The following is a 16,127-nucleotide window of genomic DNA, read 5'->3' as shown; positions in this document are numbered from 1 at the left end:
AACGATCTTATGCTGGTCTGATATTGTGGTAAGGCCTGCTGAATTGGATAACATTAGATGGAGACGATGTAGGTCCAAGGCAAACCAGCAAATTGGGGCTTGGTTGGAGCGATTGGGGGGGCGTCATATTAAGTATGCATGGTCATGGGGTAAGGTAACGGGTCTGTTCCGCGATGACGGAGTTCACCTGTCATTTTTGGGATTGGACTTGTTCTTGAACTCTATTCAGGAGGTCTTGGAGGAGTTACAGTGATACCTCGGTTCTCGAACATAATTCGTTCCAGGAGGACGGTCGAGAACCAAATTGTTCGAGAACCGAAGCAATGAAACCCAATAGGCCTAATTTGTATATAATACAGTATGTAGAAAAACATGAGTCTCAACAAGAAATAAAAGTGTACAGTATGTATTAAAAAAAATAAAATAAAATGTACTGTAAAGTACAGTAAATTGTGTTTCATTTACTGTACCTGTACCAACCTTTATTGTCTTGAAGGGGAGTCCTCTTCAATAAAAACAGAGGGTAACTGCTCTTCGGGTGTTTCTGTTCTCTGTATCTTTTGCTGAGGAGAATCAGAATCTTTCTCTGCAGTTGCTTGTCTGATTTCTTTACGGAAGAATTTTTCAATTTTTTGCTGTTTTTTTCTCCTTTCAGAAATTTTGCGGAAAGTGGACATAACATTGTCATTAAAAATGTTAACTGCTCTATTTGCTACCACTTTATCAGGGTGATGTTGTTCAACAAAGTTTGCGATTTCTGTCCATTTTGCACACATTTCATGAATAAGGCCACTAGAAATATCCTCCACTCTCTCCTCTTCTTCAGAAGAAATTTCTTCCACCATATCCTTCTGCTGCTGTTGTTGTAGGTGCATCAGTTCCTCGGTGGTTAACTCAGCAGCATGACCTTCCACAAGTTCGTTGATGTCATCTTGTTGAATGTCAAGGCCCATGGTCTTTCCTATGGCCACAATATCATCAACCACAGCAACATCTTCATCAACGACAGGAGCTGACTCAGCTTCTAAACCCTCACTGTCCCTTTCGGGCCATAGTTTTCGCCATGCCGCATACAATGTGCGATGAGTGACATTACTCCAAGCAGTGTCAATCAAGTTTACACAATTTAGGATGTTGAAGTGTTCTTTCCAAAATTCCCTCAGAGTTAGCTGTGTGTCATTTGTCACTTCAAAGCACTTCCGGAAGAGGGCCTTTGTGTACAATTTCTTGAAATTGGATATGACCTGTTGGTCCATGGGTTGCAGAATAGGGGTTATATTGGGGGGTAAGAATTTTACTTTGATGAAGCTATAGTCATCAACTAGATCTTCCTCTAAAGCTGGGGGGTGAGCAGGAGCATTGTCCATCACTAATAGACATTTTAAAGGCAATTTTTTTTCTGCCAGGTATTCCTTCACTCGAGGTGCAAAAACTTCACGCACCCACTCTGTAAAGAATTGTCTGGTAACCCAAGCTTTGGTGTTAGACCGCCACATCACAGCCAATTTACTCTTCATTACATTGTGCCTTTTGAATGGCCTGGGATTGTCTGAATGGTAGACAAGCAAGGGTTTTACCTTGCAATCACCACTTGCATTTGCACAAAACAAAAGAGTAAGCCTATCTTTCATAGGCTTGTGCCCTGGTAGCGCTTTCTCCTCTTTGGTTATGTAGGTGTTGGCTGGCATTTTTTTCCAGAATAATCCGGTCTCATCGCAGTTGAACACCTGCTCAGGAACAAACCCTTCTGCCTTGACATAGTCACTAAATTCTTTAATGAAGTTATTAGCAGCCTCCTGGTTTGCACTAGCTGCTTCCCCATGCCTAGTGACGCGATGTATGCCACTTCTATGTCTGAAATTCTCAAACCAACCTCTGCTGGCTTTAAACGTGAAAGCACCTTCACCTTCACCACTTGTACCAGGTGTTTCTTTGTTCAGATCACTGAATATTTGTAGTGCTTTCTCACAAATAACGACCTCATTGATGCTGTCACCTGCTAACTCTTTTTCTTTAATGAAAATAAGGAGCAGCTTCTCCATTTCCTCCATTATCTGAGGCCTTTGCTTAGTTATCAGCGTTACACCTTTGGCAACATTGGCAGCCTTTATAACAGCTTTATTCTTAAGGAAAGTAGAGATGGTTGATTTTGGCATGCCATACTCAGCAGACAGATCCGAAACACGTGTGCCCTGTTCATATTTGGCAATGATTTCTTTCTTCAGCTCAATAGTTGTTCTCACAGCTTTCCGCTTACCTTTGTCTGCATTACCACTTCTGGCTTTCTTTGGACCCATGTCTAAGGGTTAAATTCAGTGTAAAGCGTGACTCTCTCCACAAAGCGTGACTCTCTCCACAAAGCGTGACTCTCTCTCTGCACTCACACTGATGACGCAAGCAAGGCGCGCTGGGCCGAATGAACGCCATTCGGCTCAACTCGGCTCATCTCGGAAGTTCGAGTTCCAAATATTTGTTCGGATTCCAAGACAAAAGTTTCTCGAATCTCCTGGTCGAATACCGATTTGGTCGAAAGTCAAGGCGTTCGAGAACCGAGGTATCACTGTATTTCCTTCATAAAGCGAGGCCGCATCTTTGGGGGGGTCACAGGACATGGTATGCCTGTGCCTGTGGCGGTTGGTCCGAGTCATAACTGTTCATTTATATTGATTATGTATTTGGATTTTGGTAAAAGCCAAAGGTGGTTGACAACTGGGCTGTTGTCAGGGCTCGGCTCCTTGCCAGATGAGGCGGGGGCCGCTTTGGCCAGACTCCTTGCCAGTTGGTGGCGGGAGTCCACCCGGGTTGACTCCTTGCAGGAGAGTGAGAGTGGCGGGAGTCGGAACCTGGTGTGTAGGGCCAAAGAGTGAGCCGTGTGGCTGGTTAAGCTATCCTGCCGGAAGGTGGCGGATAGTCTGGCGGGGGGATGGGTAATTTACCAAAGTCCTAGTTGTTGGTGTTAATGTTATGATATAAGCTCGGACCATTGGAAGATTAAAGCTGCGGCCTTGTTTTACCCACAATAAAGGTCTTTGTATTTATTTGGCTGGATGGGGTGGTTGCGAGCGAGTGTGGTCCTGCATGCCCATATTATGCAGATCTTCCTGTGAGAGGCAGCTACAAGCTATCTGAAATTAATTGCTTATTTATATCTGGGCTAAGTGTATTTCTTGTCTGATTTTTGTAATATTTTGTGCCTTTTTTGGGGGGGGGGGTTATTTTTCTTGTGAACTAATTTGTTTATTGGGGCTGAAAAAGAAACAAAAAAGTTGCATAAGTTGTACCAGTGTGTCTAGGGGGAGGGGCGCTTGTAGAGACCAGCATTTGGGAGCAGACATTAGCCATTGTATGCAGTTCTTCCTGTGGGAGGTAGGTACAAGGTATCGGAAAAACATTTTCCCCTGAAAGTAATCTCAACTGTTTAGTTTCCTTCCTCCCTATCCCTCTACCCACCCACGCCTGACTTTACTTTTGTTATATAATCTTCCCTGGACGCCTAGCTTTAATTACTTCATCTCCCATTATATAATAGTTCCTTACAGCTCATATAACAGTAACCTAAACTGTCATATTGCTTTCATATTCTACCTATTAATCTTTTTATTTCAAATACCTATTAAAAATCTTTGCTAGAGACTAAATTTTACCTTACCTTATCTATATGATTTTAAGGAATTAGTAATAATTTAACAAAATGTATTTCATTCAATGCAACAGCTGTGGTGCTTATGTCACAAGGTGTATCATTTGGAGAATCAAAGGTTGTCCCTTTTGCCTTTAGCTGTCTGCAATTAAAATGGAGCTGATTCATCTAAGGGAGGAATTGTCCAGGTTTCAATTAACCTCCCCTTCCTTGAACCATCCAGTATCTCTCACCCATCTCCCACAAAGGTTTCAGAAACCTAGGTAAAAATGGTTTACAGTGGGCTCTGGTAGAACAAGACATGTGACAAACAGATATTCACCTTCCCCAACTTTACAGCATCCTGTGCATCAACCCCCACTCCCACAGAGATGTTAGATATCCAGGATTCAAACACCCAGGAACAATTGGTTAACAGTGGGCTGTGGCAGAATAAGGCCTGTGATGAAGAGACATCCACTCTTCCCATTGTTTCCCACACAAAATGTTTTTTGTGCATTAGAGAATGAAGAAACCTCAGCAATAGAATTTGAAGTGATTTCTAAAAGTGAAGTCACCCAATGCACTCAGAAGCCCTTCAACAGAATTAAATGTCATAAAAGAAAGCTGCTTCTGCTGGGAGATTCAATCATCACAGGAACCAATTTGGGAGCACATTTTTGGGGGGACACAAAAGTTAAATGCCTTCCAGGATCTTCAGCTAGTAGAAATGCAAAGCAGATAGTCCAAGTCATTGAAGAAGAAAGTAGGAACTTTGATATCAGTGTTATCATCCATCTGGGCCCCAATGACCTCAATAGAAATGGTATCCATGAAGTACAAAAAGATTTACAAAATCTAGGAAAGACAGTAAGACACACAGCAAAGACTATTGCCTTTTCGGAAGTAATACCTGTTTATGGAAAGGGAAATGAGAAACTATGCCATATAGATAATTTCAATTCCTGGCTCAAAACCTGGTATACAGAAAGTGGTTTAGAATACATTGGAGGCTAGGGTCATGAATGGAGCAGTAAAAGGCAATATGGTAAGGATGGCCTACATTTGTCTGTAACAGGAAAGAGGATGCTAAATGAGAAATTCAGATCATATATTATCAGACATTTAAACTAAAGAATAGGGATGGAATGAGATGACCAATTAAACTGACATGTCACCCCCAAGCAAGACAGGAAGTGGGAGGAGAAAATAAAATCAATCAGCACAAAAAAGCAGAAAAGGTGTCTAGGAAGAGTAACAAATCAAGGGAGAAAAATTGGAAAGTTATGACGACAAATGCTGTAGTTTGGGCAATAAAATCCCAGTCCTACAGACCCTAATGGTGGAGGTGGACTTGGACATTGTTACTGTTACAGAGACATGGTTCACAGATTCTCATGTTTGGGATATGGCCATATCGGGCTATAACTTGTTAAGAAAGGACAGAGAAGACAGAAAAGGGGGATGAGTAGCTAGCTCTTTATGTCAAAAACAATATCCAAACAACTGAACTGCAAAGAATGTGGGGTAGAGAAGAAGCATTATGGGCTATCATAAAAAAGATGATGGTGCATCCATTTTTATTGGAGTGGTTTATAGGCCTCTGACTCAAACATAAGAACTAGACAGAGATCTTATCGAAGACATCCAAAAAGTGGGAAAGAAGGGAGAAGTGTTGATAGTTGGAGATTTTAATCTGCTGGACATAGACTGGAGAATCCCTTCTGCAGAATTTACCAGCAGTAGAAAGATAGTGGATGCCCTGCAGGGGCTATGTTCAAACAAATGGTAATGGAAACCACGAGGGGAGGAGTTATACTTGACGTAGTGCTCACTAACGTTGATAATGGGTGCCTATCACAGCACCAGTGATCATCAAATGGTATGGTTAAGAACATAAGAAATTGCCATGCTAGGTCAGACCAAGGGTTCATCAAGCCCAGCATCCTGTTTCCAACAGAGGCCAAACCAGGCCTCAAGAACCTAGCAATTACCCAAACTAAGAAGATCCCATGCTACTGATACAATTGCTGTCTCTAATAGGATACAGAGAAGTCACACGAAGACCCAAGTTTTGAATTTAAAAAATACAGACTTTGTCAAAATGGGGACATACCTGGAGGTAGAACTAGAAGACAGGGAGAAAATGAGAGAAGTAGAACAACAGTGGGCCAAATTAAAAGGAGCAATTATAAAGGGAACAAATCTATATGTTAGAAAAGTAAACAATGAGTTTCAAGATGGCCGCCGTGTGAAAGGCTGGCGAAACACTCTCTCCCCGTTTTCTTCAAAATTATTTCTTACCTAAAAAATGCCGCACTCTAAAAGAAATGCCAAGCTCGGGGAAGCAGCGGCTTCGTCATCGCCGATCTCTGAGGCAGGCCAAACGAGGATAGAGGCTTTTTTCGCCGCCGAAGCAGCAGGGAAATTGCCGGTGGAAGCAGCCACTGCAAATGCTGACTCTGGGCGGATATCAGCTTTGCTGGCCGAGGAAGTTACACTAAGCCCCGGCGCTCCGATTACACCCCCTCGTCGGTCCCGTCTGAAGCTGTGCTTGTGGGGTAAGTCCTCTGGAGTTACATTTAATACCTGGAAGTACTGAAATCGATAATTCTAATATGAGTACCTTACCCAGAGCCAGTAAAGATGAGGAGGACAGAGCTATCTGGGAGGTTGTAGTGGGAAAACCCCGGGGGGAGAACCGGCTCAGAGACTCCTGCTGGAAAATTACACACCCATTGAGACGCTGAAGGTGATAACACTGGAGTCCCTGTGGTATGCAATGAAGGGCCTGGAGAAAGCGGTTATTAACTTGACCAATATCACTCTGGAATCTAACAACAAGATTGTGAAAATTGAGAAAAACTTGGCTGAACACGCTAATAGTTTGCAGGGGATGGAACAACGCTTGGGTAAAGTGGAAAATGCTCAAATTGAGATCATGAGAGTAGAAAATATAAATGTGAAGAAGCTAGAGAACTTAGAAAACCAGATAAAATACTTAAATCTTCGAGTTTTGAACTTTCCTTATATAAAAGAGATATCTGCTTACGAGATGTTTAAGGATTATATGATAAAGATATTGAAGATCCCCCTAGAAGGACTTCTGGTGATATCAAAAGTGTATTACTTACCGAATAAGGAAGAAAAGGCAAAAGAAACAGTACAAGAAGAAGAGAATTTACTGAATTTAACTCAGATCTTGGAATTATCAGTGGATTCAGAAGTTAAGAAGAGAATGACGTTGTTTCTTTCATGTACTTTTTCTTCAGATAGAGATCTGATTCTAAAGAGGTTTATGAGGATTAGGGAGGAAGTTTATTATGGAAAAAAAAATCTGGATTTATCCAGATATATCTCGTGTTACCCAAGAGAGACGTAAGAAATTTCTATCTTTAAGGTCTGAAGTTGTGGCTAAGGGTTCCAGTTTTAGTCTGAGGTATCCCAGTAAGTGTGTTATTAAACATTTGAATGCGAAATATATTTTCTTTGAGCCTGTCCAATTGCAGAAGTTTCTTGAGCCTAGTAACCCCCAGAACCTGGAGTAATCGTAGCATGATATAGGTATTTCTGCTGCATTCACATGACGGTCTAAATGTTTGGTTGTTAGGGATGTGAATCGTTTTTTGACGATTTAAAATATCGTCCGATATATTTTAAATCGTCAAAAATCGTTAGAGGCGCGATACAATAGGAATTCCCCCGATTTATCGTCAAAAATCGTAAATCGGGGGAGGGGGGAGGGGAAGGGGGAGGGCGGGAAAACCGGCACACTAAAACAACCCTAAAACCCACCCCGACCCTTTAAAATAAATCCCCCACCCTCCCGAACCCCCCAAAATGTTTTAAATTACCTGGGGTCCAGTGGGGGGTCCCGGTGTGATCTTCCACTCTCGGGCCACGGCTGCGTTAATAGAAATGGCGCCGGCGCTACCTTTGCCCTGGCAAAGATAGCGCTGGCGCCATTTTGGTTCCTGCCCCCCGACGTCACGAGCGCAGGTCCGGGAGCGATCTCCTGCGCTCGTGACGTCAGGGGACAGGAACCAAAATGGCGCCGGCGCTATCTTTGCCCTGTCATATGACAGGGCAAAGGTAGCGCCGGCGCCATTTCCATTAACGCAGCCGTGGCCCGAGAGTGGAAGATCACACCGGGACCCCCACACTGGACCCCAGGTAATTTAAAACATTTTGGGGGGGTTCGGGAGGGTGGGGGATTTATTTTAAAGGGTCGGGGTGGGTTTAGGGTTGTTTTAGTGTGCCCGTTTTCCCGGCCTCCCCCGATTTACGATTTAAACGATTTTAAAAAAAACAAAACCGCGACGATCAGATTCCCTCCCCCCCCAGCTAAAATCGATCGTTAAGACGATCGATCACACGATTCACATCTCTATTCGTTGTATAACTATGTGTTTGATTTCTTGTAATCCGCCATGTTTAAACTCCCCCGCTATTACTTGGAATAGTAGATGAGAACTTGAATGTTAAAACTGAGTAAGTAATGAAAAGTTTTTGATACTAAATTTGTTTGGTGAATTTTAATCTACGTAATGTATAATGTTTGCTTTATGTGAATATAGAAAAATTAATAAATATTACATTTAAAAAAAGAAAATTAAACAAAAGTAAGAGAAATAAGAAACCAATCTGGTTCTCCAAGGAAGTAGCTGATAAAATAAAAGCAAAATGAACAGTGTTCAAGAAATATACAGTATCCCAAAAAGAGAAACACAGAGAAGAATATCTGGTGAAACTGAGGGACATGAATAAAGAAATCAAGAAAGCAAAAAGTCAGGTGGAAGAAAGAATTGCCAAAGAGGTAAAATGAGGTGACAAAACTTTTTTTTTTTTGAGAATATATCAATGGACACTTCTGCGATCATTCTTGGGGACTTCAATCTACATGTAGATTCCATCCCACTTTCACCTACATGTGATGCACTCCTGGCCTCACTCCAGGCGATGGGCCTTAAGCAAATAATAACCAGCTCCACACACAAAGCAGGCCACTCCCTTGATCTCATCTTTATAAACAATCTTATCCTCCCAGACTCGCCATCCTGCACCCCAGTACCCTGGTCTGACCATTCCCTCATTAAAGCAAACGTTGCAGTAAAAAAAACCACACCCCTGTCACAAGCACAAAAAACATCATACACTTCAGAAAGCCCTGTAACAGAGACGACCTAATCACAGCCCTTACCAATGACCTCGATAAACTTGATCTAACTGATGCAGAATCTGCACTTTCAACTTGGAATCACCTCACTAGAAACATTGCTGACAAACTCTGCCCATTGCATACCAAAAAAATAAACCCCTCACTCAACAGTAAAAAACCCTGGTACACTTAAGAATTAAAAACGTTGAAGCGCAACCTACGAAGACAGGAAAAGAATTGGCGCAAAGACCCCTCCCTTACACAACAGGCAAAATACAAATCCGCCCTACATACCTACCATGAAACATCCTTAAAACCAAGCGAGACTTCCACACTCAGTGAATACATAACTTACAATTCAACGCCAAAGCCTTATTTGCATACGTCTCAGACCTTACCAAAACTTCCCCCTCACCCATTCCTGACGAAGATGCCATAACAAAATGTGAAGACCTAGCTCAATTTTTCCATGACAAAATATCTAAACTCATGACACGTTTTCCAACAGCCTCATTACCCACTAAAGCCCTTTCAAAAAACCCACATGCCTCCCTAAACTCTTTTGAGACTACTGCTCCCACTGAAATCAAATCACTCCTAAAGAAAATGAAACCCTCATCACACCCATCTGACACAATTCCCACTAAATACCTCCTCTCCATCCCTAATACAATATCCCAACGCCTAGCTAGCATCATCAATCACTCAATCACCCTTGGAAATGTTCCAACCTCTCTAAAACAAGCTTTAGTCAAATCTATTCTAAAGAAACCAAAGCTTGACCGTACAGAACTGACTAACTACCGCCCAATCTCCAACCTACCCTTCCTATCAAAAATTCTGGAAAAAGTAGTAAACCTACAAATAACAGGGGGAGGGGGAGACGGAGACTATCTAGAAAAAAATAATATACTCTTCCCATCACAATTTGGCTTCCATAAGTATTTCAGTATGGAAACCCTCTTTATCTCACTCACTGACCACCTCCTCAAAGGATTGGACAAAGGCCACTCTTATATACTTGCACTGCTAGACATATCCTCCACCTTTGACACCATAAGTCACAACATCCTACTCGACCGGTTCTCTGAAATTGGGATCTCAGGAACACCACGCCGCTGGTTCGAATCCTATTTAAAGAACAGGCAATAAAAAAATAAATTACTTAGTATTTCACTTATTTCCCTACTATTGGTAAATGTGCAATCCCTAGTCAAAAAAATGCCTATCCTTAATGACATTCTCATAGATAACAACCCTGATATATGTGCAATCACCGAAACCTGGTTTAAAAAATCTGACTATGTTCTTTTAAATCAACTACCTAAAAATAAATATGACATCAATTCTATTCCTAGGCTTAACAAAAGAGGAGGTGGTATAATGATACTGTCTAAAAAGGAACTCCTCCTAAAAATACAGCAAATAAATTCTCCACTCAAATTTGAAATAGCTGTCTTAAATTCCAAGTGGCTACATAGTAGCCAAGTCCCAACTTCAGACTGGCAGCCCTGGTGCTGCCTTGGAGGAAGAAGGTCTCATGATTGGAGAGCATCAACCGGGTGCAGCAGGAAAGGATCCTGTAGCAAGGACCTGCTCTCCAGGTGATGCATTGTCCTTTCGCACTGAGGATATCTCCCCAAGGCCTACTGCCCAGGAGGGAAGGGTTGGGTCGGCCGTCATAGTTGGTGATTCGATTATTAGGAATGTAGATAGCTGGGTGGCTGGTGGGCGTAAGGATTACCTGGTAACATGCCTACGTGGTGCGCAGGTGGCGGACCTCACGTGTCACCTAGATAGGATTTTAGACAGTGCTGGGGAGGAGCCGTCTGTCGTGGTACATGTGAGCACCAACGACATAGGAAAATGTGGGAGGGAGGTTCTGGAAGACAAATTTAGGCTCTTAGGTAGAAAGCTTAAATCCAGAACCTCCAGGGTAGCATTTTCTGAAATGCTCCCTGTTCCACGCGCAGGTCACCAGAGGCAGGCAGAGCTCCGGAGTCTCAATGCGTGGATGAGACGATGGTGCAAGGAAGAGGGATTCAGTTTTGTTAGGAACTGGGGAACCTTTTGGGAAAGGTGGAGTCTCTTCCAAAGGGATGGGCTCCATCTTAACCAGGGTGGAACCAGACTGCTGGTGCTAACCTTTAAAAAGGAGATAGAGCAGCTTTTAAACTAGAACAAAGGGGAAAGCCAACAGTCGCTCAGCAGCGCATGGTTCGGAGAGAGGTATCTTCAAAGGATACTAATGATGCATTAGAATTAGGGCATCCCAATAATAAGAAAAGTAGTCCAAGTGCCTGTAACTAAAAACTCACCTGAGCTAAAAAATTCTAACTTATCCCTATCAAATAAAAAGCAGAATGAAAATACAAACAAAAAGCAAACTGAAATGTTTGTATGCTAATGCCAGAAGTCTAAGAAGTAAGATGGGAGAATTAGAATGTATAGCAGTGAATGATGACATAGACTTAAATGGCATCTCAGAGACATGATGGAAGAAGGATAACTAATGGGACAGTGCTATACCGGGGTACAAATTATATCGCAATGTCAGAGAGGAGCACCCAGGAGGCGGTGTGGCACTTTATGTCCGGGATGGCATAGAGTCCAACAGGATAAACATCCTGCATAAGACTAAATGAAAAAATTGAATCTTTATGGGTAGAAATCTCTTGTGTGTAGGGGAATACTATAGTGATAGGAGTATACTACCGTCCACCTGGTCGAGATAGTGAGACGACAGTGAAATGCTAAGAGAAATTAGGGAAGCTAACCAAATTGGTAGTGCGGTAATAATGGGAGACTTCAATTACCAAACACAAAGATTCTCTTAATGGAAAATCCCACGATTGAAATGAACTTATATATAAAGACGTGGTATTTGATAATTTTGAACAATCACAACGCTATGTAAATCTTTTTATCAATTTTTACAATGTATATTTAAGGACCATCATACCACCCCCAGTGCTCACAAGTCATACTTGCACTTTCTGCACTTTCACAGGGTCATGTTTAATCAATTGGTCCAAATGACATCAATGTTCAATTTTTTTCATTTTTTACTGTATAATAAAAAGGCAACTTTCCTTATTTCCAGGTTATCGGGGTTGCTTATCCCGGGGCTGTCGGGATAAGCAACCCCGATATCCTGGAAATAAGGAAAGTTGCCTTTTTATTATACAGTAAAAAATGAAAAAAATTGAACATTGATGTCATTTGGACCAATTGATTAAACATGACCCTGTGAAAGTGCAGAAAGTGCAAGTATGACTTGTGAGCACTGGGGGAGGTATGATGGTCCTTAAATATACATTGTAAAATTGATAAAAAGATTTACATAGCGTTGTGATTGTTCAAAATTATCAAATACCACGTCTTTATATATAAGTAGACTTCAATTACCCCAATATTGAAAATGTATCATTGGGACACGCTAGAGAGAACATTCCTGAATGGAATAAATGATAGCTTTATGGAGCAATTGGTTCAGGAACTGACGAGAGAGGGGAGCAATTTTAGATCTAATTCTCAGTGGAGCACAGGACTTGAGAGAGGTAACAGTGGTGGGGCCGCTTGGCAATAGTGATCATAATATGATCAAATTTGAATTAATGACTGGAAGAGGAACAGTATGCAAATCCACGGCTCTCGTGCTAAACTTTCAAAAGGGTAACTTTGATAAAATGAGAAAAATTGTTAGAAAAAAACTGAAAGGAGCAGCTACAAAAGTAAAAAGTGTGCAAGAGGCATGGTCATTGTTAAAAAATACCATTCTTGAAGCACAGACCAGATGTATTCCACACATTAAGAAAGGTGGAAAGAAGGCAAAATGATTACCGGCATGGTGAAAGAAGCTATTTTAGACAAAAGATCTTCATTAAAAAATTGGAAGAAGGATCCAACAGAAGAAAATAGAATAATGCATAAACGTTGGCAAGTTAAATGTAAGACATTGATAAGACAGGCTAAGAGAGAATTTGAAAAGAAGTTGGGCCGTAGAGGCAAAAACTCACAGTAAAAACTTTTTAAAATATATCCGAAGCAGAAAGCCTGTGAGGGAGTCAGTCAGACCGTTAGATGATCGAGGGGTTAAAGGGGCACTTAGAAAAGATAAGGCCATCGCGGAAAGATTAAATGATTTCTTTTCTTTGGTATTTACTGAAGAGGATGTTGGGGAGGTACCCGTACTGGAGAAGGTTTTCATGGGTAATAATTCAGATGGACTGAATCAAATCACGGTGAGCCTAGAGGATGTGGTAGACCTGATTGACAAACTGAAGAGTAGTAAATCACCTGGACCGGATGGTATACACCCCAGAGTTCTGAAGGAACTAAAAAATGAAATTTCAGACCTATTAGTAAAAATTTGTAACCTATCATTAAAATCATCCATTGTACCTGAAGACTGGAGGATAGCTAATGTAACCCCAATATTTAGAAAGGGCTCCAGGGGTGATCCAGGAAACTATAGACCGGTTAGCCTGACTTCAGTGCCAGGAAAAATAGTGGAAAGTGTTCTAAACATCAAAATCACAGAACATATAGAAAGACATGGTTTAATGGAACAAAGCATGGCTTTACCCAAGGCAAGTCTTGCCTCACAAATCTGCTTCACTTTTTTGAAGGAGTTAATAAGCATGTGGATAAAGGTGAACCGGTAGATGTAGTATACTTGGATTTTTAGAAGGCGCTTGACAAAGTTCCTCATGAGAGGCTTCTAGGAAAAGTAAAAAGTCATGGGATAGGTGGCGATGTCCTTTCGTGGATTGCAAACTGGCTAAAAGGCAAGAAACAGAGAGTAGGATTAAATGGACAATTTTCTCAGTGGAAGGGGAAGGGGCACTCCATGAAGTTAGCATGTGGCACATTTAAAACTAATTGTAGAAAGTTTTTACTCAATGCACAATTAAACTCTGGAATTAGTTGCCAGAGGATGTGGTTAGTGCAGTTAGTATAGCTGTGTTTAAAAAGGGATTGGATAAGTTCTTGGAGGAGAAGTCCATTACCTGCTATTAATTGGGCTGACTTGGAAAATAGCCACTGCTGTTACTAGCAACGGTAACATGGAATAGACTTAGTTTTTGGGTACTTGCCAGGTTCTTATGGCCTAGATTAGCCACTGTTGGAAACAGAATGCTGGGCTTGATGGACCCTTGGTCTGACCGATTATGGCATGTTCTTATGTTCTTATGCACCCCCAAGCCTACTAGAACTTAATGTTTCTCCATTAATTGAGTTTTTCGTTACTAACCTAAAAACTAAAATTCCTACCATCATACTCGGTGACTTTAACTTACATGTCAATAAGGACCCATTCTTAAACTCAATTTCAGCATTAGGTTTTCATCAAAAGTCCTCCAAACCACCATTTTCTCAAAAATTGACTACTGCAACACCCTCCTTCTAGGCCTTCCCAAACACACTATCACCCCACTCCAAATGCTCCAGAATGCCACCACCCATATTCTCACTAACACTCACAAAAATGAGCATATCACCCCGATTCTGAACTACACTGACTCCCGATTCCATATTGAATCCACTATAAGACCCTCACTAGGGATGTGAATCGTTTTTTGATGATTTAAAACAATCGTCAGATATATTTTAAATCGTCAAAAATCGTTAGAGCCGCGATACAATAACAATTCCCCGATTTATCGTCAAAAATCGTAAATCGGGGGAGGGGGAGGGCGGGAAAACCGGCACACCAAAACAACCCTAAAACCCACCCCGACCCTTTAAAACAAATCCCCCCCCCCCCCAACCCCCCCCCCCAAAATGTTTTAAATTACCTGGGGTCCAGTGGGGGGGGTCCCGGCGCGATCTCCCGCGATCTCCCTCTCTCGGGCCACAGCTGCGTTAATAGAAATGGCGCCGGTGGCCCTTTGCCCTTACCATATGACAGGGCAAAGGTAGCGCCGGCGCCATTTTGGTTCCTGACACCCGACGTCACCCGACGTCACCCGACGTCACGAGTGCAGGAGATCGCTCTCGGACCCCCGCTGGACCCCCAGGTACTTTTGGCCAGCTTGGGGGGGCCTCCTGACCCCCAAAAGACTTGCCAAAAGTCCAGCGGGGGTTCGGGAGCGACCTTCTGCACTCGCGCCGTATTGCCAATATTCAAAATGGCGCCGGTGCTACCTTTGCCCTCACTAGACATAGTGAGGGCAAAGGATAAGGGCAAAGGGCCACCGGCGCCATTTCTATTAACGCAGCCGAGGCCCGAGAGCGGAAGATCGCGAGAGATCGCGCCGGGACCCCTCCACTGGACCCCAGGTACTTTAAAACATTTTGGGGGGGTTCGGGAGGGTGGGGGATTTGTTTTAAAGGGTCGGGGTGGGTTTTAGGGTTGTTTTGGTGTGCCGGTTTTCCCGCCCTCCCCCGATTTACGATTTTTAACGATTTTTAACAAATAAAAAAACATGACGATCAGTTTTCCCTCCCCCCCCAGCTAAAATCGATCGTTAAGACGATCGATCACACGATTCACATCCCTAACCCTCACCATCTTACACAAACCCTTCTCCATCTCCCTCACAGTTCCCCCTTCAGGGGTCTGCCCTCTCCTTATATTAAGGAGACTATCATTGTAAATTATAAACTGTATTCTCTGGTTATGACTTTCTTGTTTTTTAACTATCTTTCCTACTGCCTATTTATTTTATCCCCTGCCCAGTTACTGTTCTCCCTGTTGAAATGTATTTTCCAAACTTTCAGTTATTATGTGAACCGGTATGATGTACCCACTAATGCCGGTATATAAAAGTTTCTAAATAAAATAAAATAAACATTGCACAACCATAATATGCACTGTTCAAAAACTCCCTTACTTTCCGCAACACAAACAGACCCACTAGATCTCACTACTTGGCAAGCCTACACACTCCCTCACCTAAACTTACTCACCATACCTCTACTAAAGAGCATGCACTATCCATTGCAGGGCCTGCATTATGGAATACTATGCCTACTGACATACGCCAAGAACACTGTTTACAAAAATTTAAACAAAAATTAAAAACTTGTCTCTTCTTCATACAGGCATTCTCCATAGCCCCCTTCACGCTCACCCAGAAATATCTCTGCTGCTGCCCTACCCTCCCCTCCAACGCTCCCACCTCTCCCCTTCCTCTTCCCCTCTCTCGCCAGGCATCTTTCAACCCCCCCCCCCCCCTTAATCTGAATATGTCGTGAAGCAGCCATTTTCCCTTGCCTTACTACCATGTAAATATGTATCTCCATCTATTTATATTATACCCATTCCGTTATTACTGATGTACTTTGCAGTTCATCCCCTATTAATTATCAGCCTGCCTCTTGTTGTTTTGTTCAACTCAGTTC

At 42.3% G+C, this 16,127-nt stretch overlaps 2 protein-coding genes across 2 annotated transcripts in view; both read right to left on the bottom strand.

Annotated features, from left to right (window-relative positions):
- The window catches only part of LOC115091750 (ecto-ADP-ribosyltransferase 5-like), a 74,641-nt gene that overhangs the window by 40,175 nt on the left and 18,339 nt on the right, over positions 1 to 16,127 (bottom strand). The gene's annotated exons all lie outside the window — the stretch shown is intronic.
- On the bottom strand, positions 483 to 2,297 carry LOC115091578 (tigger transposable element-derived protein 1-like). Its single transcript, XM_029601756.1, has one exon. It carries the CDS (start codon positions 2,295 to 2,297, stop codon positions 483 to 485), a length of 1,815 nt encoding a protein of 604 aa, XP_029457616.1.

The sequence above is a fragment of the Rhinatrema bivittatum genome, chromosome 5 (assembly GCF_901001135.1).
Source record: "Rhinatrema bivittatum chromosome 5, aRhiBiv1.1, whole genome shotgun sequence".
Classification (NCBI taxonomy): domain Eukaryota; kingdom Metazoa; phylum Chordata; class Amphibia; order Gymnophiona; family Rhinatrematidae; genus Rhinatrema; species Rhinatrema bivittatum.
The sequence above is the reverse complement of the archived record's forward strand: the minus strand, read 5'-3'. Positions and strand labels throughout refer to the sequence as shown.